The 23,759-nt window shown below is 42.7% G+C and overlaps 1 protein-coding gene across 14 annotated transcripts in view; it reads left to right on the forward strand.

Moving 5' to 3' along the window:
• Positions 1-23,338, forward strand: part of UBOX5 (U-box domain containing 5) — a 46,479-nt gene extending 23,141 nt beyond the window's left edge. For 5 of the 14 annotated variants that reach the window (XM_081559039.1, XM_081559038.1, XM_081559033.1 and 2 more), the window contains 4 exons: positions 14,239-14,333; positions 15,515-16,703; positions 20,032-20,193; positions 22,601-23,338. In XM_081559039.1, coding sequence (XP_081415165.1) covers positions 14,280-14,333; positions 15,515-16,703; positions 20,032-20,193; positions 22,601-22,809 — 1,614 coding nt within the window. In that variant the 5' untranslated portion in view covers positions 14,239-14,279 and the 3' untranslated portion in view covers positions 22,810-23,338. Of the gene's footprint in view, positions 1-6,495; positions 6,586-14,238; positions 14,334-15,514; positions 16,704-20,031; positions 20,194-22,600 lie in introns of all 14 variants that reach the window. The other 9 variants (XM_081559036.1, XM_081559037.1, XM_081559032.1 and 6 more) reach the window with 3 other exon arrangements.
• Positions 23,339-23,759: the final 421 nt, after the last annotated feature.

A 23,759-nucleotide genomic window follows, 5' to 3' on the forward strand; every position in this document is an offset into this window, starting at 1 on the left:
TTTTCACTTTTTTCTGCCATTAGAGTGCTATCATCTGCATATCTGAGGTTACTGGTATTTCTGCTGGCAGTCTTGATTCCAGCTTGTGCTTCATCCAGCCTGGCATTTCACATGATGTACTCTGCATATAAGTTAAATAAGCAGAATGACAGTATACAGCCTTGATGTATTCCTTTCCCAGTTTGGAACCAGTCTGTTGTTCTATTCCCAGTTCTAACTGATGCTTGTTGACCTGTATACTGGTTTCTCATGAGGCAGGTCAGGTGGTCTGGTATTCCCATCTCTTTAATTTTCCACAGTTTGTTGTGATCCACGCAGTCAAAGGCTTTGGCATAGTCAATGAAGCAGAAGTAGATGTTTTTTGGAATTCCCTTCCTTTTTCTATGATCCAACGGATGTTGGCAATTTCATCTCTGGTTCCTCTGTCTTTTCTAAATCCAGCTTATACATCTGGAAGTTCTTGGTTCATGAACTGTTGAAACCTGGCTTGAAGGATTTTGAGCATTACCTTGCTAGCATGTGAAATGAGCACAACTGTATGGTAGTTTGAACATTCTTTAGCATTGCTCTTCTTTGGGATTGGAATGAAAACTGACCTTTCCCAGTTCTGTGGCCACTGCTGAGTTTTCCAAATTTGCTGGTGTATTGAGTGCAGCATTTTCACAACATCATCTTTTAGGATTTGAAATAGCTCAGCTGTAATTCTGCTACCTCCACTAACTTTGTTCTTAGTGATGCTTCTTAAGGCCCACTTGACCACATTCCAGGATGTCTGGCTCTAGGTGAGTGACCACACCATTGTGGTTAATCCCGGTCATTAAGGCCTTTTTTGTACAGTGTATTCTTGCCACCTCTTCTTAGTCTCTTCTACTTCCATTAGATCCTTGCCATTTCTGTCCTTTATTGTGCCCATCTTTGTGTGAAATGTTCTCTTGGTATCTCTAATTTTCTTGACGAGATCTCTAGTCTTTCCCATTCTATTGTTTTCCTCTATTTCTTTGCCTTGCTCAGTTAAGAAATCTATCTTGTCTCGCCTTGCTATTCTTTGGAACTCTGTAGTCTGTTGTGTGTATCTTTCCCTTTCTCCTTTGCTTTTCACTTCTCTTCTTTTCTCAGCTATTTGTAAGGCCTCCTCAAACAACCATTTTGCCTTCTTGCATTTGTTTTCCTTTGGCATGGTTTTGGCCACTGCCTCCTGTAAAACAATGTTATGAACCTCCATCCATAGTTTTTCAGGCACTCTATCAGATCTAATCCCTTGAATCTATTTGTCACTTCTACTGTATAATCACAAGGAATTTGATTTATGTCATACTTGAATGGCCTAGTGGTTTTCCCTACTTTCTTCAATTTAAGTCTGAATTTTGTGATACAGAGCTCATGATCTGAGCCACAATGAGCTCCCAATTTTGTTTTTGCTGACTGTATAGAGCTTCTCCATCTTAGACTGCAAAGAATATAGTCAGTATGATTTTGGTATTGACCATCTGGTAATGTCCGTGAGTAGAGTCTTCTCTTGTGTTGTTGGAAGAGAGCTTTTGCTATGACCAATTTGTTCTCTTGGCAAAAACTCTCTTAGCCTTTGCCCTGCTTCATTTTGTACTTCAAAGCCAAACTTGCCTGCTATCCCAGGTATCTTTCGACTTTCTGCTTTTGCATTTCAGTTCCCTATGATGATGCTGGAGAAGGAAATGGCAGCCCACTCTAGTATTCTTGCCTGGAGAATTCCATGGACAGAGGAGCCTGCCAGGCTGCAGTCCATGGGATTGCAAAGACTCAGACACGACTGAGCGATTTTCACTCACTTCAGTCCCTATGATGAAAAGGACATCTTTTTTGGTGTTAGTTCTAGGAGGTCTTGTAGGTCTTCATAGAACTGTTTGACTTCAGCTTCTTCAGCCTTAGTGGTTGGGGCATAGACTTGGTTTACTGTGATGTTGAATAGTTTGCCCTGGAAGCAAACCGATATCATTCTGTCTTTTTTTTTTTTTTTTGAGGTTGCACCCAGGTACTGCATTTGTACTCTTTTGTTGACTGTGAGGGCTGTTCCATTCTTTCCAAGGGATTCTTGCCCACAGTAGTAAATATAATGGTCATTTGAATTAAATCCTCCCATTCCTGTCCATTTTAGTTCACAGATTCCTAAAATGTCAATGTTCACTCTTGCATCTCCTGTTTGGCCACATCCAATTTACCTTGATTCATGGACCTAACATTCCAGGTTCCTACGTAATATTGTTCTTTGCACCATTGGACTTGACTTTCACCACCAGGCACATCCCCAGCTGGGCATTGTTTCCGCTTTGGCTCAGCCTCTTCATTCTTTCTGCAGTTCTTTCTCAGTTCTTCCCTGTAGCATATTGGACACCTGCCAAGCCGAGGTTGGGGGGGTGGGTCTCATCTTCCAGTTTTTATATCTTTTTGCCTTTCATACTATTCTTAGGGTTCTCAAGGCAAGAATCAGTTCAGTTCAGTTCAGTTGCTCAGTTGTGTCTGACTCTTTGTGACCCCATGGACAGCAGCATGCCAGGCTTCTCTGTCCATCACCAACTCCCGGAGCTTGCTCAAACTCATGTCCATACAGTTGGTGATGCCATTCAACCATCTCATCCTCTGTCATCCCCTTCTTCTCCCGCTTTCAATCTTTCCCAGCATCAGGGTCTTTTCCAATGAGTCAGTTCTTTGCATCAGGTGGCCAAAATATTGGAGTTTCAGCTTCAGCATCACTCCTTCCAATGAATATTCAGGACTGATTTCCTTTAGGATGGACTGGTTGGATCTCCTTGCAGTCCAAGGGACTCTCAAGAGTCTTCTCCAACACCACAGTTCAAAAGCATCAGTTCTTTGGTGCTCAACTTTCTTTGTATAGTCCAACTCGCACATTCATACATGACTACTGGAAAAACCATAGCTTTGACTATATGGACCTTTGTTGGCAAAATAATGTCTCTGCTTTTTAATATGCTGTCTAAGTTGGTCATAACTTTTCTTCCAAGGAGCAAGCGTCTTTTAATTTCATGGCTGCAGTCACCATCTGCAGTGATTTTGGAGCCCCCAAAAATAAAGCCTCTCACTGTTTCCATTGTTTCCCCATCTATTTTCCATGAAGTAAGGGGACCAGATGCCATGATCTTAGTTTTCTGAATGTTGTTTTAAGCCAACTTTTTCACTCTCCTCTTTCACTTTCATCAAGAGGCTCTATAGTTCTTCTTCACTTTGTGCCATAATGGTAGTGTCATCTGCATATCGGAGGTTATTGATATTTCTCCTGGCAATCTTGATTCCAACTTGTGTTTCATCCAGCCCATCATTTCTCATGATGTACTCTGCATATAAGTTAAATAAGCAGGGTGACAGTATACAGCCTTGATGTACTCCTTTCCCGATTTGGAACCAATCTGTTGTTCCATGTCCAGTTCTAACTGTTGCTTCTTGACCTGCTTACTGATTTCTTAGCAGGCAGGTCAAGTGGTTTGGTATTCCCATCTCTTTAAGAATTTTCTACAGTTTATTGTGGAAAACAGACTGTGTGTCGAAAAGGCAGAGGAACTAGAGGTCAAATTGCCAATATCTGTTGGATCATTGAAAAAGCAAGAGAGTTCCAAAAAAATATCTACTTCTGGTTTATTGACTATGCCAAAGCCTTTGACTTGTGTGGATCGCAAGGCAAGAATACTAAAGTGGTTTGCCACTCCCCTTCTCTAACGGACCGTGTTTTGTTAGGTACATTAATGAGACACAAACATGGCAAAATGTTAGATTTGCTAAATCTAGGGGGTGGATATAAGAGTGTCTACTATATTATTTCTTTATCCTTTTATCTAAAATATTTTGTAATGAAAATCTTTGTAATAAAAATTGATATGTCATCTGCTTATAAATCTTTATTATCTTGCTATCTAATACTATATTGTCTGGCTCCAAGCTGCTTGCCTGAACTTAGGGCACTTTAGCCATGATCTGTGTTGCCCGATTTATACTCAGATCTGGTCTCTCTTAGAAGCCAAATTTGGATAAGGAATTTGTAGTTTGTAAGTACTGTGTATATACTGGACCGTGTTTGCAGTGATTTCAGGTAGTATAGCTATTTCCTAGGCAGAGCTGAAGAGACAGTCTTCCTGGATGAGACTATTTGCATTTTCATGTGGTGAGTCATTCTTTTTTTCTGTATTAAGCATTAAGGCAGGAAATACTTGCCTTAAAAAATCAGAAGTGTTGGAACTAGAGAGAGGAAAGATCATACAAAGATGTCAATGGCAACCAAAGTCCTGTAGAATCTTGAGGTGTTTGGGCATCACTGTTTCCCCAAAAAATATCATAATTTGTAAGTTTTTTTTAAAGGATCTGCCACTCTAATCCTGTAATTGCACAGTCAGTTATTTCAATTTGATCTCCAGTCCTAATTTGTTTTCAATCACTTTTTCCTCAGTCATTATTTGGTTGTTTTTTTTTTTTTTTGGTCTTCGCTGCTGCACACAGCTTTCTTTAGTTGCAGCAAGCAGGGGCCACTCTCTGATTGTGATATGAGGGCTTCTCATTGTGGGGGCTTCTTGTGTTGTGGCTCACAGGCTCTAGAGTACTCAGTAAGTCATGAGGGATCTTCCTGGACCAGAGATTGAACCCATGTCCCCTGCACTGGCAGGCCAATTCTTAACCTCTGGACCACCAGGGAAGTCCCCCAATCATTCTTTATTATTATTATTACCACTTTTATTATTGTTATTGGACTATTTTTTAAGAGCAGGTTTAGGCTTATGGAAAAATTGATCAAATAATACAGAGAATTCCCATGTACATCCTCTCCCTTCCATATAGTTTCCCTATTATTAACATCTTGCACAAGTGTGGTTGGTTTATTCTACTTGATAAACCAATATTGATGTATTATTATTAACTGAAGCCCATAGTTTACATTAAGGTTTACTCTTTGTATTGTGCAATTCTGTGGATTTTGACAAATGTGTAATGCCATTTATTACAGTATCATACAGAATAGTTTCACCACTTAACCGTTTAGTTTTTATCTCTACTCCAGTGCTTAGCATAGGGCTTGTAAATATTACATGAATGTGCAGTGATATTTCATCTAAAATTAATATAACCAATCAAATTTAGTAGAGTTTAAAAAACATTTAAAGAACAATTTTCTACCACCAAATAGAGCCTATATTAGGAATAAAAAGATGGCTTAAAATTGTAAAATGTGTTATATCTCATTAATCTGTCAAATAAGAAAAATAAAACTCAATATATAGAGACAATCAGAATTCAAAGCGTATAATGTACATGTTAAGTTGCTTCATTCATGTCAGGCTCTTTGTGACCCTGTGGACTGTAGCTTGCCAGGCTCCTCTGTCCATGGGATTCTCCAGGCAAGAATACTGGAGTGGGTTGCCATACCCTTCTCCAGGGGATCTTCCCCACCCAGGGATCGAACTTGCGTCTCTTATGTCTCCTGCATTGGCAGGTGGGTTCTTTACCACTAGTGCCACCTGGGAAGCCCCAAAGCATATAATATTTCAGTCTAACAATCAGAATCATGTTCAAAGATGAAAAACTAGAGGCATTTTCTAATGGGAACAAAGCTTGACAACTCTAATATTATTTCATGTAATTCTGGCAGTTCTAGCTAATATAGTAAGATGAGAGAAAGAAGAGTTACCATTTTAAGAAAGAGGCTCTTATTGAGATTGTAGAACCCCCCCCCAAATTCCTGAAAATTTGTTAAAATCAATGAGTTCAGTAAAATAGCTAAATACATAATAATGATACAAAGATGAAAAGCTTTCCTAATATAGCAATAACTGGTTAGAAAAATTAACAGTATAAAAGGTAAAATCTGGAGAAAGAAATGGCAACCCACTCCAGTATTCTTGCCTGGAAAAGTCCATGGACAGAGGAGCTTGGTGGGCTATTGTCCATGGGGTCTCAAAAGAGTTGAACACGACTTAGCCACTAAACAACAACCACCATCCATCCATATTCCTACCTGTTAGAGGTAATTTGTGTTACTCTTTTGGAGTGATGCTAAATAACTCGTTTGTTTGGTAAAGAGTATATGAGCTTCCCAGGTGGCTTAGTGGTAAAGAATCTGCCTGCCAAAGCAGGAAACACAGGAGACAGAGGTTCAATCCTTGGGTATGGAAGATCCGTTGGAAGTGAAAGTGGCAACCCACTCAAGTATTCTTGCCTGGAAAATTCCATGGACAGAGGTGCCTGGTAGGCTACAGTCTATGGGGTTGCAAAGAGTCGAACATGACTGAGCACACACACATACATATGCAGTAGGGCGAGGAATGCAGTAATGGTTATGGCTAGGATGAACATGGGGATGGTTCAGTACATTGCTCTGAGGAGCAGCTCAACGGAGTAATACATTTTAGAGACTAAAATTATGGCTCTCAGTTGATGTGTGATGCCACCGTGGTGTCCTGTGAATCTTCACAGATCCACCACTGAGTTTTTCTAAATGTGTTACATTTATTTTTGCTACAGATGAGGATCCACATTGCTAAGAAGTCTGTCAGATGGTGGTGTGGGATATGAATGCAGCAGCCACCAGGGGAGCCAGGCAGGAGGCAAGAGGTACTACTTAGGCCAGCACTAAAAAGAATTCAATGTGGATGGACAGAAACAGTCTCTATAAATATTCTCTCAAATTAGATTTTGTTAAGTGCTGTGGAGAGCAGATAGGCTGTGTCTGATCAGATACAGGTCCATATGCTTTAATAGTTGACTTAGGAAATTAACCTCTGCCACATGGCGCTAGTGGTAAAGAACCCACCTGCCGGTACAGGAGACACAAGAGTCTCGGGTTCCATACCTGGGTCAGGAAGATCCCCTGGAGAAGAGAATGGCAACCCACTCCCATATTCTTGCCTGGAGAATCCCATGGACAGAGGAGCCGCACACCGTCCATAGGGTCACAAAGAGTCGGACACAACTGAAGAGACTTAGCATGCATGCATGAAGGTTGAGAGGCCTCATGAGGTGAGATGCTTGAACAGATGTTGCAAAGAGTAGTCCAGGTTTCTAAATTCCTGCATTGTAGAGCATAGCCGCAGGGTTTTCCTGATGGAAAGTGATGAAGAATCTGCCTGCCAATGCAGGAAATGTGGGTTCGATCCCTGAGTTGGAAAGATCTGGAGATGAAAATGGCAACCCGCACCAGTATTCTTGCCTGGGAAATCCCATAGACAGAGGAACCTGGCAGACTACGGTCCATGGGGTCACAAAACAGTCAGACATGACTTAGCAACTAAACAAGAACAAAAGAGCATAGTCACATTAATTATAAGTTTGGAAGAATTGATTTTTTTTTTTTAATGAATGATACCAGACCTAGATATAAATAACAGGAGGGAAAAAGGTTGTAAGTTATCTGTAGAGCATCTGACTTTAAGCCGTATAGCTTCCTAGTTAATCCTTCAAGGTAAATTGTGTCCAAGTAGACAATAACCAGAGTGGTTTAGAAAGATTTAGAATCTGAGTCCTACCTTCATCTTTCTTTGAGCCTCAGTTTGTTCATCTGCAAAATAATATTAGTACCCATTTTAGAGTGAATCAGTTGGTAAGATTTAAATTGAATAAAACCCCTTGTGGCCTCTCCTGGCCGCCATCACCCTGATACCAAAACCAGACAAGGATACTACAAAAAGAGGAAGTTAACAGGCCAGTATCACTAACGAACATATACGCAGAAATCCTCAACAAAATACTAACAATCTGTTTCCAACAATACATTAAAAAGATCATACACCATGATCAAGTGGGATTCATCCCAGGGATGCAAGGATGTTTCAGCATCAAAAAATCAGTGTGATACACCATATCAACAAATTGAAGAATAAAAACCATATGGTCATCTCAATAGATGCAGAAAAATATTTTAACAAAATTCAGTGCCCATGTATGATAAAAACTCTCCAGAAAGTGGGCATATAGGGTATATACCTCAACACTAATAAAGGCCATATATGACAAACCCAGCTAGTTTCATAATCAGTGGTGAAAAGCTGAAAGCATTCCCTCTAAGATCAGGAACAAGACAAGAATGTCCGCTCTCACCACTTTTATTCAACATAGTTTTGGAAGTCCTAGCTAGAGCAATCAGAGAAGAAAAAGAAGTAAAGGGAGTCCAAATTGGAAAAGAAGTTAAACTGTCACTGTTTGCAGATGACATGATACTATACTTAGAAGATCCTAAAGATGCTACCAGAAAACTACTAGAATTCATCAATGAATTTGGTAAAGTTTAAGGTTACAAAATTAATACACAGAAATCGGTTGCATTTCTATACACTAACAATGAAAGATCAGAAAGAGAAATTCAAGAAGCAATTCCATTTACCGTTGCATCAAAAAGAAAAATACTTAGGAATAAACCTATCTAGGGAGACAAAAGAGCTATACTCTGAAAACTGTAAGATACTGATGAAAGAAATCGTAGAAGACATAAACAGATGGAAAGATATACCATGTTCACGGATTGGAAGAATCAGTATTGTCAAAATGACTATACTACCCAAGGCAATCTACAGATTCAGTGCAATCCCTATCAAATGACCAATGGCATTTTTCATAGAACTAGAACAAAAAAAATCTCAGAATTTGTATGGAGACACAAAACACCCCAAATAGCCAAAGCAAATCTTGAAAAAGAAAAATAGGGCTGGAGGAATCAGGCTCTTTGACTTCAGACTATACTACAAAGTTACAGTCATCAAAACAGTATGGTACTGGCACAAAAATAGAAATATAGATCAATGAAACAGGATGAAAACCCAGAAATAAGCACATGCACCTATGGTCAATTAATCTTTGACAAAGGAAGCAAGACTACACAATGTTGGAAAGACAGTCTCTTCAACAAATGGTGCTGGGAAAACTGGACAGCCCCATGTAAAAAAAAAATGAGTTAGATCAATCCTTAACTCCATGCACAAAAATAAGTTCAAAATGTATTGAGGACCTAAATGTGAGATTGGACAGTATAATCCTAGAGGAAAACATAAGGCAGACCACTCTCTGACATAAATCACAGCAACATCATTTTTGATCCATCTCCCCAAATAATGGAAATAAAAGCAAAAATAAACAAATGGGACCTACTTAAGCTCAAAAGTTTTTGCACAGCAAAGGAAATAATAAAATGTGTAGACAACCCACAGATTGGGAGAAAATATTTGCAAAGGATGTTCCCAATAAGGGATTAGTCTCCAAAATTTATGAACAGCTTATGATGCTTAATAGTACCCACTTAAAGATGAGCAGAAGACATGAATAGACTTTCTCCAAAGAGGACATACAGATGGCCAATAGCCACATGAACAGATGTTCCGCATCACTAGTTATTAGAGAAATGCAAATTAAAACTGCAATGAAATATCACCTCACTCCAGTCAGAATGGCTATCAAAAAATCCACAAGCAACAAATGCTGGAGAGGATGTGGAGAGAAGGGGACCCTACTGCACTGTTGGTAGGAATGTAAATTGGTGCAGCCACTTGGAGGTCCCTTAAAAAACTAAAAATGGAGCTATCACATGACCCTGCCATCCTACTCCTGGGCATATATCCAGAGAAAAACATGGCCCGAAAATATATATGTACCCTAATGTTCATTGCAGCACTGTTTACAATAGCAAAGACATGGAAGCAACCTAAATGTCCATTGACAGAGGAATGGATAAAGAAGATGTGGTACATATATACAATGGAATATTACTCAGCCATTAAAAAGAATGAAATAAGGCCATTTGTAGCAGCGTGGATGGACCTAGAGAGTGTCATACTGAGTGAAGTTAAGTCAGACAGAGAAGGAGAAATATCATATGATACCACTTGTGTGTGGAATCTAAAAAGAAATGATACAAATGAACTTACTTACAAAACAGACTCACAGACTTAGAAAACAAACTTATGGTTGCTGTGGGGGGAAGGGATAGCTAGGGACTTTGGGAAGGTCGTGAACACACTGTTATATTTAAAATGGATAACCAACAAAGACCTATTGTATAGCATTGAGCTTTGCTCAATGTTATGGGCAGCCTGCGGGGGAGAGGGTTTTGGAGGAGAATGGATAGATGCCTATGTATGGCTGTTTACCTGAAACTACCAATACAAAATACTTTTGGTGTTAAAAAATATTGAAAACAAACAAACAAACCCTAGTGGCCTCTTCTAAGTCATTTTGTGTATGTGCTTCCCTAGCCAGAGTTGTGTTTTTGCTACTAGAGGGTCTTGATTTAATGACTCACGAGAAGAGTGAGCCTTGTGTTTGCTGAGATACAGTTCAGATAACTCTTTTAAATTACTGCACTGATTGGAAGGGCCATCAGATTCTCTACTTTTAGGTATCTGAAGTGAAATTTTTTTAAGTTGTGAGATAGCAAAAGTTTGAAAGCCCTTGTCCTTTTCATCCTGGTCATCTCTCAAGTCCGATCACAAGAACAGGTATCTGGTGATAGCCAAGCCACATGTTAAAGGCAAAGGGCAGTTGTCCTGAGGGTAGTCAAATCTGAGCAACTCCATCTCATGCTACCATTTACTACACTGGGTACTCAGATAAGTTTTGAAGACTTTCCATTTATCTTCATATTCACAGGAAAGCTCTTCATCATGACTCCAAGAAGACCCCTACCCAGCTTCTTCTGGTTCTGACATTTACATTTTCAGATAAATAATGTCATGATAGGAAAAATAAATCAAAGTTAAAAGACCACAGTGTGAAATGTCTAAGAAGATAACAAGAGATAGGAGGAATGTATATCTTAGTGGAATCAGTGCCTTCCACTAAGAAATCAAATCAGTACCTCAATGGGTTAACATTGTTACCTCTGCCAGAGTTTGTTTTTTTCTCTGAAAGTCAGAGAAAAGACCTAAGATGTGAACTGTGGGCATAGAGATGATTGCCTTTGTCTTACTAATAGGAAACACTTCTCAGTATTTTGATATTAAAACACAGTTTCTATCTATTTTTTCTTATCAAAGCCGTCTTCTATCAGGGCAAAGAAGGGAGGAGACAAGTGCTTGTGGCAGTGAAAAGAAAACCCTCACAAATGCTGGAGTTGGCTAACTTCACCAGTTTACCTAGGAGCAGCTTAGTTCTGCACTTGCAAATTGGTCCTGTCACTATCTGTTGATATCATATTATCTGTTTTCTTTTGGCAAATCATAGGCTTGCTTTCTTAGGAGAAATGTTTTGTTTCCTTGGTCTGGGCTATATAATCATTTATAATCATACATAATCACGCTTCAGTCGTATTCGACTGTCTGACCCTATGGACTGCAGCCTACCAGGCTTCTCTGTCCATGGGATTCTCCAGCCAAGAAGACTGGAGAGGATTGCCATGCCCTCCTCCAGGGGATTTTCCTGACCGCGAGATGGAACCCAGGTCTCTTACGTCTAACTTGCATTGACAGATGGGTTCTTTACCACTAATGTCACCTGGGAAGCCCCATATTGTTGTGGTCCTTTAATGGACCGGAACTTGGGGGTACAGAGTTGACCGATAAAAAAGTGAAAGAAAAAAAGAGGCTGAGCCGCATGAAGGGGACAGAGAGAGAGAGAGAGGGCGAGTGAGAGAGAGAATGAGGAAAGACACGGGGACCAGTGCTCTGATGGAACAATGGCGTTTATTCAACATATTGTGGGCATATATATACTCTCCTATAAGACAGCAGAGACAGGGATCAAAAATCTAACAAGTCATCCAGAAAGCCAGAGGCTAGAATCATTCTCAATAGAGGGGGTTGTAAAAGTTACTTTACATATAGGAAGGAAAGAGTTGTAAATGGCTGCTGTTCACCGTATGGAATTTCCATATGAATGAGATACATGAATTTCTATTATTCCCGAAAGCCGGCTTGCCAGCTCTCTGGCACCTGTATTCAGGTGCTGTTAAGGAACATAGAATTCATGCAAGACTGAAAACAGCACACAGGAAGCCTGCTGTTAAATGTATCCTGACACCATATAATCATTTTAATACTTCTATATTAAACTAAACTCAGTGGCTTAATTTTTCATTTAAAACAAAACAAAAAGTTAACAAGAAGCCACTGCCCTACTTGGGTGGGAGAATTGAAGGAAATGCTGCTCTAAATGAGTTCTAGTTTCCTGACCAAAAGGAGGTACATACAAGGGCCCTGAGAATATTTGGAGATGTAATTCCTTAGATACTAATTTTTGAGTTATTATGGAGAACAAGGACGTTAAAAGCCTGGAAATATTAAAACAGTCTTCCAAAAAAGGAGTTCTGTCAACTGTCCATGTTGATTCTAGGACAGATTCTAGAAGGCTGGCAAAGAGACAGCATGTATGCCTCCAAAAATGAGAAGAACAAGGAGTTTTCAGCACAGGTTCTGAACAAAGACTGGGAGACTTTAGGCTAAGGATTTTCTACTTCATCAGATTCATCTCTCTCTTTTAATAATACATATTTTGTAATGTACTGTCCTGAATTTAAAGCCAAAGATAATATAACCTTACTATGTAGTTGTATAACAAACACATATGTGTGCACACCAAAGACTTAATAGTAATTTAAAGTAGAAATTTTAAAGTGTGAAAATTTATTCTCATGTGTGAATGTTTGGATATGACCATACTGGAAGGCAGAAAGGAGTAATCAAGGGAATTCCCTTATGGCTCAGTGGTTAGGATTTGGCTCTTTCACTGCCTAGGCATGGGTTCGATCCTTGGTTGGGGAACTAAGATCCCACAAGCCTCGTGGCATAGCCAAAAAAAAAGTAATCAAAAGCTTTTACCAACATATAGAATCTTCTAGAATGCAGACTGCTACAAATGTGGACTGTCAGATATATTAGGATTTCTCTCAATGATGTGGTTTTCAGAAGTGAACTCCTCTTGGTAAAAACCTGAAGTAAACGAAGTATGATCTTCCTATAATTTACATGGAAGTTCCCTTCTTAGAAAATTCTGCATGTATTAAAACCATGTTAAAAAATATTTTATGTTCATCTGTAGAACAGACATAGGGGCTAGGCTGAGATAACAAACCTTCAAAAGTCTCATGGCAGAACTTCATTGTGCAGAAATTGCTCACTAAAATGTTGCAGAATGCCCAATGTGCCTGGCCTCTGCAAGTAGCATCCACTGAGCACAACAACACAAAAGACCGCAGAGTATGGCCCTGGCCTTACTAGGAGTTTTTCATGGCCTTGTCTGTTAGATGGAAAAGCATGGAATGGCTGGCCTTTCCAAGGAGTTCAGATCCATTGGAGAGGCTTGCCACTGGGAGGGATGTTTCCAATGGCTTCCCTGCTTCTCTGTCAAAATGCCTACAATTGACCCTTGAACAGCACAGGCTTGAACTGTGCAGGTCCACTTATATATGGATTTTCTTCACTAAATACATACCACAGTACCACACAATTTGAGGCTGGTTGAATTCACTTATGTGGAACCATCAATACAGAGGGAAGACTGTAAAGTTATATGTGGATTTTCAACAGTTGTGTGGAAGGTCAATGCCCTTAATCCCTGCCTTGTTCAAGGATCAGTTGGATTTGAACTAGATGTTCTTTTAAGATGTTTTTCAACTCTTAAGATTTTCTGTTTCTCAATAATAATATTTTTTACTCTTCTAATTGTTTTCACTTTAATAAAACATAACTGCATTACTCTTTGCGACCCCATGGACTGTAGCCTACCATGCTCCTCTGTCCATGGGATTTTCCAGGCAAGAGTATGGAGTGGGTTGCCATTTTCTTCTCCAGAGGATCTTCCCGACTCAGGGATCAAACCCAGGTCTCCCGCATTGTAGGCAGACACTTTACCGTCTGCCGCCAGGGAAGTTCTGACTGCATTAACAAGTGTTAAATGAAAGATGCATAGCACCACTATGATTATTTTCTGTGACCCTTTTCATTCTAAACCTTCCGGCTAAGTAGTCCTCTTTTTACTTTGAGCTCATCTACTTTTGACCCTCCCTTTCCTGTTGGGAGCTCCTTGCAGAGCTGATAGGCCCTTGCCTCCACTAGGGCTTTAGAACAACTGTCAGCCAGAGAACCAAACCATACAATCTGCCAAAGAAATCTCCCTTGTAATCATCGCGTGTTGTATAGAAAGAGAGTAAGTATAGACCGTGAGAGTGTATGTTTGTTAAATTTTAGTTGTTATTCTGTTTAACTCTCATCTCTTAGGAATCAACTCCTAAGAGTTTAGATTTGAATTTTAACTTGTCTAATACTAAGTTTTATTTTTTCATTTAAGGCTATTTCTGATGCTTGGAAGCTATCCTTTCAGCCATAAAGATGGTAATAAATCTTTGCCTCCCACAGTTCAGACCAAGAATTTACTGCAACAAGGTAAACAGAACAAGTATATACACACAAATAAATAAATGACATCTGTTTTTCATGTTTTCCCCCATTTCCTGCCTTGTGCAGACAATTCAGGCTTAATGTGCTTTCACCCTCATTGTTTTAGAGTCTACCAGATGATACTTAGGTAAGCATGGGTCAGGCTGCACCTCTAAAGTCAGACAGCACTGTTACAAGCTGAGTTGTGACTCATTTTGTGGAGGGTTCTCTTCTCCCCAATTCTCATCAATTTATCATTGATGATAAATTTTAATTTCACTCAAGGTCAGAGTAAAGGTAGAAATTCTCTCGCTGCTGTTCTTGCTAACTTCTTATGCTAGAAATAATGGCTTATATTTGTTCCTTGTGCTTTATTATTTGAATTAAGCTGCCTCCCCTTTTGTGCAAAGGAGGGTATGTTTCCACAGTCCAGAGCCAGGGAGTAAGGAAACTCCAAGGGGAGAATTAAACTTCTCCCCAGTTTGGAATTTCTGCATGCAACACATTATTTCAGGTTCCCAGATTATTAAGCTGACTCCTTCAGACAGTGATACCTTAAAATTTCCATTGGTTATGACAAGTATTGGAAATATTAAGAGGGAGAAAAAGCTACTCATAGTCTCACCTTTAGCACATTCACTGTTTTAAATTTGCCGTAGTCTTTTGTGGTCCTCGTTCCTATGCAAACTTTTCTTCCCCAAGTTTCATCATTCAAAGATTTACAAGAAGCTCCTTTGTTGTGCCTTCCTGGGTAAACTGTTATAATTGATAGAGTCCAAATTCAAAATTGGAAACTTCAGTGAACATCTTCATTTCCCCCTAAATCTGTACATTTTCATCCTCTGAAATTTAAAAATAATATTTAAAAAAAAGCTTGTGTATCTGCTGCTTTTTCATAGAGACATTATTTTGAAGGGATTTTGGTTGGTTAGGCAGAGTTTTGTTGCTCATTTTTTAAGGATGGGCAGTATTTAGGGGCACAGTTGCCCTCAGCCTTTCGTCTGATCTTGGATGCATGCCAAAAAAAGAAAAGGAAAACCCAGGAAAATTTGGTATAATAGAGGAAATTTCAAATGAGGACCTTCAGATTTTCTTTAGAGTTTTCCCAGAAGTGACAAGTTCTTGAAAACTCACCTTGATTTAGAGCTCATCAAATCAATGTGTCTCATTTTTGTCATTAAATCTAGATATCAGCTGATGGCTATGAAGTAGAAAATCTCATCTCTGAAGACCTCACAAAGAGGAATCATGGTTTTAGGACAGAGTATTTCATTAAGCCACCGGTCTGTGTGACGGTCTCCTTTCCCTTCAATGTGGAAATCTGTAGGATTAACATAGATCTCTCAGCTGGAGGAGGCCAGAATGTCACTGGCCTGGAAATGTACACATCTGCCTTATCCAGCAGAGCATCTTGGAATATCCCTGAGTGCCGGACCCCGGGCCCAGATGAGCCATCCATTCCGGACAAGGAAGCATTCACTTTGGTGGGCAAAGTCTTGTTGAAAAACCAGAGCCAAGTGGTATTTAGCCACAGGGGCTTCAAGGCCAGGCCACCTTTTGGCCCAATGGAAGCCACACTCCCCTCCCCTGCTGTTGTGGCCCAAGAGCTCTGGAATAAAGGGGCTCTTTCTCTTAGTCATGTGGCCCATCTCAAGATCTGTATCACCCATGTGACAGGTGGTGGTGTCCCTTGTATCAAGCGGTTGGAGGTATGGGGTCAGCCAGCCAAAACCTGCTCTCAGGAAGTGATAGACAGTGTCCTGCTGGTTGCCTCAGAGAGCCTCCCTCAGGACTTGTCTTTACAGGCCCCAGCGTTGCCCATGGAGAGTGACTGTGATTCTGGGGGCCAGTCTGAGGGCCAGCAGGCCCCCTCTAGCCTACAGGAGCTGGCTGAGGTAATTCAGGATATACCTGAAGAGTTCTTAGATCCCATCACCCTGGAGATCATGCCTTTCCCCATGCTGCTGCCCTCGGGCAAGGTCATTGACCAGAGCACGCTGGAGAAGTGTAACCGTAGTGAAGCCACATGGGGCCGAGTGCCCAGTGACCCTTTCACAGGAGTAGCCTTTACTCCACACTCCCAGCCCCTGCCTCACCCCTCCTTGAAGGCGCGGATCGACCATTTCCTGCTCCAGCACTCCATCCCTGGCTGCCACCTGCTCGGGAGAGCACAGACTGCATTGGCAGTGACCCCTTCTTCCATTGCTCTGCCCTCTCGGAAAAGGAAGATGGAGCAGGCCGAACATGGCCCAGACAGTAGCCTTGGCTTAAATGCTTCCTGTTTTTCTACCACAAGCCTTCTGGTCTCACCCTCTACCTCAGAGCACACTGCTAAGAAAATGAAAGCTGCCAATGAGCTCATGGATTGTTCAACAGGTAATCCCTTGTCCTATGTCCAAGCCCGTTGTTGTCTCTACTCCTCCTGGGTGACCCTTGGCACTGGCACTTTGTTTTGTGCTTTGCCAGCTTAAATTATACCAAAACTTACTAGCTTAAAGAATCACACAGTTATTATAGCTTCTCCCTCAGGGATCCAGGCATCGCTTAGCTGGATTGTCTGCTTTAGGATCTCTCAAGGCTGCTATCAAAGTGTTGGCAGGACTGCAGCCATCTCAAGGGAAGGATCAAGTTCCTTGCTGAACTGTTGTGCTGCGGGCTTCACTTCCTTTTTGTCTGGTTGGATTCTGGATTCTGGTTTTGTCTGGTTGTGGGCTGGATTCTGCCCACAATTCCATGCCACATGGTCTTCTCAAGGGCAGCAAACAACATGGTAGCTATATAAACCAGCATGTGCAAATAAGTGGAAGTCGGTCTTGTAGAAGCTAATCACAGAGTGAAATTACTTTTATTGTATTCTGTAGGAAGCAAGTCACTGAATCCAGTTCATACTCCAAGGACATGAGTATCAGGAGGTGGGGTACATTGGGGGCTTCAGACGCTTTCCCACACCAATGATTCCTATTTTATTCATTGTTTTTACCCAAGATTGAATTTTGTCTGATGCCTTTTTTTGTCTGATGCCTTTTCAATATCAATAGAGATGATATTATGATTTTTCATCACTAGATCTTTTAATGCAGTAAAGTGATTGATTTTGTGCTACATTCTTACTCACATCCTTGTACATGCTCAGTCAAGTCCGACTCTTTGCAACCCCATGGACTGTAGCCCACCAGGCTCCCCTGTCCATGAAATTTTCCAGGCAAGAATACTGGAGTAGGTTGTGATTTCCTACTGCAAAGGATCTTCCTGACCCAGGGGTCAAACCCACGTCTCCTAAGTCTCCTGCATTGGCCTGCAAATTCTTTTCCACTGCGTCACCTAGTTGGAATCAAGATTGCCAGGAGAAATCTTCAACTTCAGATAGGCAGATGATACCATTCTAATGGCAGAGAGTGAAGAACTAAAGAGCCTCTTGATGAGGGTAAAAGAAGAGAGTGAAAAGCTGGTTTAAAACTCAACATTCAAAAAACTAATTTCATGGCATCTGGTTCCATCATTTCATGGCATGTTTGCATATCTATTGAGGGGGAAAAAGTGAAAACAGTGGCAGATTTTATTTTCTTGGGCTCCAGAATCACTGTGGACGGTGACTGCAGTCACAAAATTAAAAGATCCTTGCTCCTTGGATGAAAAGCTATGACAGACCTTGACAGCATATTAAAAAGCAGAGACCACGTTGCCAACAAAGATCCATATGTATGGATGTGAGAGTTGGACCATAAAGAAAGCTGAGTGCCGAAGAATTGATGCTTTCAAACTGTGATGCTGGATAAGACTTTTGAATCCCTTGGACAGCAAGGAGATCAAACCAGTCAATCCTAAAGGAAATCAACCCTGAATATTCACTGGAAGGACTGAGGCTGAAGCTGAAGCTTCAATCCTTTGGCCTGATGCAAAAGCCAACTCATTGGCAAAGACTCTGATGCTGGGAAAGATTGAGGGCAGGAGAAGAGGGCAACAGAGGATGAGATGGTTGGATGGCATCACTGACTCAATGGACATAAGTTTGAGCAAATTCTGGGAGATAGTGAAAGACAGGGAAGCCTGGCGTGCTGCAGTCCACAGGGTCGCAAAGAGTTGGACATGACTTAGCGACTGAACAACAACTATAATGCAGTAAAGTATACTAGTAGGCTTCTTAATATTGAACTATTACTATATTCTTGTAAGAAATTTCATTTGTTCATGCTTCATTTCGTGTACTGCTTGGTTCTGTTTGCTAGTGTTTTTATTTAGGATTTTTGCATTCATTAATGAGATTGAACTGCAACTGGGTGTGTGTGTGCACAAGTGCACACCATCTTTGGTCAGGTTTTGGTTTCGATGATTTGTTCCATAAGAATTAGGAAATTCCTTTTCTAAACTCTGGAACAACTTAATCGTTTTAGAATCATTTACACTTTGCATGTTGGTAAAATTCCCCTGTGATTGTCAGTGCTTGGTGCTTTTGGAGAGAGCTCTGACAACTTTTTTTTCCTTAATGAAAACTAGTTCGTTTAGATTTTACCATTCTTTAAAGTTCCTCTCTTAGTCTAAAAGGCTTATGCAGATGGTAACTTAAAGATTACATCTGTGTCTTCTCTGACTTTGAGTGTAAATTTTAGTTAGCAAGACCCCCAGAAACTCCTGGAAGCATCTGAGGTGCAGTGGGGCAAGATGAAGAGAAAGGTGCTTAGACCTTGATGTTTGTGGAAGTCTCCATTGGTGTTAGCCTCAAGAGATCTTTTGGTGACCCAGGAGCACGCTGACTAGTGCTCCTTCAAGGCCTCAGGCTGATATCCTATATCCTACATACTGGAGAACAAACATTCCGCTCCCTACTTTGGAGTACTTTTAGGGTACCACTTTGGGGAATCCTGCTATCTGGCAAATCTCTGGGTTCTTTTTTGGGCAGCTGTCCCCATCTCCTGCTGCCTTCACCTTTAGCCCATATCCAGAGAAGGCCCTCTAGATAGTGAAATGGGTAGAGAGGTCTTCATTATTCCGCTCGGTAATAACTGCTTTGCTTTACCTACAGGAAGGTGAGAAGATTCGAACACCGAGAGAGTGCAGGCCAGTGGCCCTGCCCTGCAGGGCTGAGGAACTTGCAGATGGGAACCAGTAGACCAAGGCTGTTGAGGAGGGAGTAGGGGCAAGGAGCATAGTTACAAGGCTGGGCATTTGCTTACCCCAGTTATTTCCTTGGCAGATAGGGAGGCCTTCAGAAAGTAGGGTGCAGTTCTGCAGGTGAGCCACTAGGTGGCCCAGGCCTGCCCAGTAATTTGTACAGGAGGAGGAAAGCTGGCAGAGAGCCCAGGAATCCTGAAAGCAATGTGAGATAGGTAAGAACTGCCAGGAACCCCAGGGCTTTACCTCCTGGTATCCTGTTATCACAGTCTATTCGTGGAAAACTAGGGAGGACTTTCTTTATGTTTGTGTCTGTTTGAAGTTAAAAGTCCCATTCTGTGAGACTTCCCTGGCAGTCCAGTGATTAGGACTCCACACTTGTACTGCAAGGCTCACATGTTCTATCCCTGGTTGAGGAACTGAGATCCCTCATGCTGTGTGGCTTGGCCAAAGACAAATAAATAAATAAATAAAATGAGAATGTTTAAAAAAGAAGAAGAAACACTGTTTTGTGGTCTTCAGAGGACTTTGTGTTTTGGTTTTCTCTTTTGCCAGAACTCTCTCTGGATATTGTGGTCTGTGTATCTCTTAACAGGCCCAGTGTCCCACGAGCAAAAACTGTCACAAAGCTTGGAAATTGCCTTGACATCAACCCTTGGCTCCATGCCCTCCTTCACCGCTCGGCTGACCAGGGGACAGCTCCAGCACCTCAGCACAAGAGGGAGCACTACTTCCTGGAGGCCCAGCACCAGCTCAGGTAAGAAGGGGCCCTGTCCATCTCAGACCCTTGAACAGAATGCTGGGCCATGCCTCTGGGACTCTGTGGACCTCCACACCCAGGCTCCCCTAGTTCCAACACCCAGGCCTTTCCTTTTCTAGGGGAAAATGAGGGGTTGCCTATGAAGTGTAACTCTTCATAGGAAAGGCTTTCTTTAGTTAATTCTTAGTAATTCTACAGTGTTGGGGCTTGGTGATTTTGGTAAGATCTAATGTTAATTACTCTGTCCTGAGGACATTTGTTTGTTTCTCCCTTTTTGCTTGTTTTTTTAAATGTAGTCTGTCTCCCATCTGACATCTGTGGTACTTTATGTAAATGTGGAGAGTGATTTCTAGTTGAGTATGTCATCTTCATTCCTCCCTATTAACCAGCATCTTAGAACAGTGCTAGCTTACTGAGCCCAGTTGAACTTGGGACCACAATGGATGATAGGCTCAGTCAGGATACAAAGTGAGAGAACCTGGGGCATTTTTTACAAGGTGCAATCTGGTGGGGCTAATGATAATATGTACACTTTCTTCCTCCTGCCTGTCTAAACTGAGTCTGTTCTCATTGCCTGGATCCCAGGCCAACTTACCTTTCCTGCCTCTTGTCCCCACCTCCCTGTTTCTCTGATTATGTTTCCATCCTGATCATTCCCAGAACCTGTCTCATCCAGGTGACCAGCAATTTCCATGACCCCAGATTCGATGGTCACTTACCTTCTTGGCAGCATTTATTGTGGCTAACCTCTCCCTCCTTCCTGAAATGCTTTCTGTCTTGGCCTTCCAGATGTTATGCTCTTTTTCTCCAATTTTCAACAGTGTCTCTTCAGTTTCCATTGCTGATTCTTTCTTCTCTTCCAGACTCTGGTCTTGGACCCTCTTTGCTATACTCTGTGTCACTCAAGTGAGAGCCCACTTGGCCAGTGACTGCCCATGTTCACGTATAGCCCCTGCCTCTTCTTGGAACTCAGACCCTGACCTCCCTTACAGCTACTTGGCACCACTGTAGGGGAAACTCATGGATATCTTAAGTGAATTTCTAACTCAGAACTGCAGGCGGCTCCAAAGATTGTCCTCCAAAGCCCCTCTTCATCCAGTCACTGGTAAAGAGCTAGCATCTTCTACCCCGTGGTCAAGCCCATAACATGGGAGGTCATCCTTGGTTTCCATCAACATTCCTGACATTCTGTTCATCATCAAGTCCCTTTTCCATTCCTCCAAAGTAGATCTCAGGAAGGTTCTCTCTGCTCCATCACTCTTGCTGCCACCTTGACCCTGGCTCCGGCACTGCCCCCCAGATTCCTGTAGCAGCCTCTGCTGCTCTTCCACAGTCACCTTTAACCTGCCTGTCCTCTTCACAGGAGCCTTCAGGATCTTCTTACAATGTCAGCCAGATCATGGTATTCCACTTCTTAGAATTCTCCCAAGATATCCTGTTGAACTTGCAATAAAGTAGAAATTGCTGCCTGTGAGGTCTTGCATGTTCTTCTGCCATACTCTCAAAGCCACACTCTTTTGTATCACACCTCTGTCTTTTCTGTTTCTTTGATGGACCAGCCTCTCTTTGTACTTGGTGTCTCTTTCACTCACGCATGGCTGGCTCCCTTTCATTCTTATGGCTCTTCACCCAAAAGGCCATCCTTGCCCTCTCCAGGTGGGTGTGGATTGATGGAGAGAGAGCAGCATACCTAGGCAAGGACCATGAGAGAAGGAAGAGCAGCAGGTATAGCTTGGGGAGGAGGGGTGGCAGGACCTGCCCACTGTGGCCTTCATTCAGGAAACCTTGTGGGAAGCATGAAGGGGAGAGCCTGAAGCACAAGAAGGGGGTTGACGGACGGATTGGGAGGGGAGCCGCTGGGCTTCAGGGCTCCAGTGATGCAGGGCCAGGTTCAGCAGGCAGGTCTGCCACAGACAGACCTCAGCCCTGCCCCTCTGGTTGCCTCCGTCCCCTCCTGACCTGCTCAGCCTGGGTATATCACACCATATTTTTCTTTTTCCTCTGCTTGTCACTCTCACCTTTCTTGCAGTTTATCAGGGTTGTCAGGGTGAGCATGCGCCTTGCTCTGACCTTGGCAGCCCATCTAGGGGAAAGTCCATCTTGCTGGAGAGCAGCAGGCAGGGCCCAGTGCTGCCCAGCAGCCCTCGAAAGCCAGCTTTTTTTGAGCATTCATTGGAGCACTGGTGATCGAGAGGAGGCTCCCTAGATTCTCAGGCTCCCTAGAACCCTCTCCTCCCTGATCAGTCAGGGGTGACCTAGGGAAGGAAGAAGCCAGGCTGCTGCAGGGGTGCAGGGTAGAGAAGCTTCTTATTCTACTCCAGGCACATGCCCCGCCTCCCAGATGGAATCTGGACCGGGGACCACTTTCCCTAACCCTGGTCTGTTTTCCTCCCTGATTCACCAGAGCAGTCTGGGAGCAGCCTGGGCCCTGAATGCACATCCTGCAAAAGAGTGTTCTCTCCCTACTTCAAAAGGGAGTCTGCGTACCAGCTTCCCTGTGGTCACCTCCTGTGCCGGCCCTGCCTGAGCGAGAAGCAGCGCTCCCCGGCCATGACATGCACAGTCTGCCAGCAGCCATTCGCCAGCCAGGACATTCTGCGGGTTCACTTCTGAGTGACCAGCCTCAACCTGAGAAGACCCATCGCTGGGAGGAGCTGAGGAGGAGTGATTGGGGGGTTCAAAGCTCCTGAGGTCTGGCCTGGTCCCAGGCACGGGGTGGGGGGTGCTCTGCTTTCTCCAGGGCTTTCCCTTTGTCTCCTCCCACAGTGTAGCACGTGGGGCTGCGGAGTGAGGGGTGGGGAAAGGGCCCTCCAAACCTACTCAAGTGGCAATAGGATAACAAAGCCATAGTTTGGGCTGGGAGGGATGGGGGAGATGTCCCTGCCCTCCAGTGCCTCCCTGCCAGCACCCCTGCCAGAGCCCAGGGTCTGCTAGAGCCAGCCCCACACTCTGAGCCACACTCTCTGCACACACGTCTCATCCTACAAGGCAGATGTGAGTGTGGCTCCAGATCTCAGAGCCTCCACCTTCAGTGTCACCCACAAGTGGATCACGGCGAGGATCTGTGGAGTGAATGACTCAGCCCCTCTGACTGGCAAACCACTCTGAGCCTTAATAAAGCGATGGTGACGTCTGCCGTGGACTTCCTCTCGTCTGTGTCATCATACTCCTGTCCCCACCTGCACCCACACAGGGTGGGACTGTCCCAGGGCAGCCGTGAGCAGTCACTGCAACCCTGTCGGACTGTAATGTGGGTCAGTGACCTGAAGGGACAGGTGCCTTTGATGCAGCAGGGTCTGTGGGTGGACATGCACGCCGATGGAGAGGGCTGAGCAGCCCCCTCGGCCAGTGACCCTGGCTTAGCTGCACATTGGCAGAGCTGCACTGCCCTCCCTCTGAGCGGGGAGGTACCTTTTCTGTGTGGGCCTGTTTCAGAAAAGATACTTGTTTATACACTACATCTTTGTTTTAATCCATTCAAAATTTTGTTTTATGGAAAATGGAAAATATATATTCCTACAACTGTTTACTGTATAGAGTAGGTCCTAGTCATGGAAGAATAT

This window comes from Giraffa tippelskirchi, chromosome 13 (assembly GCF_054371585.1).
Source record: "Giraffa tippelskirchi isolate mGirTip1 chromosome 13, T2T-mGirTip1v1.2.pri, whole genome shotgun sequence".
NCBI lineage: Eukaryota > Metazoa > Chordata > Mammalia > Artiodactyla > Giraffidae > Giraffa > Giraffa tippelskirchi.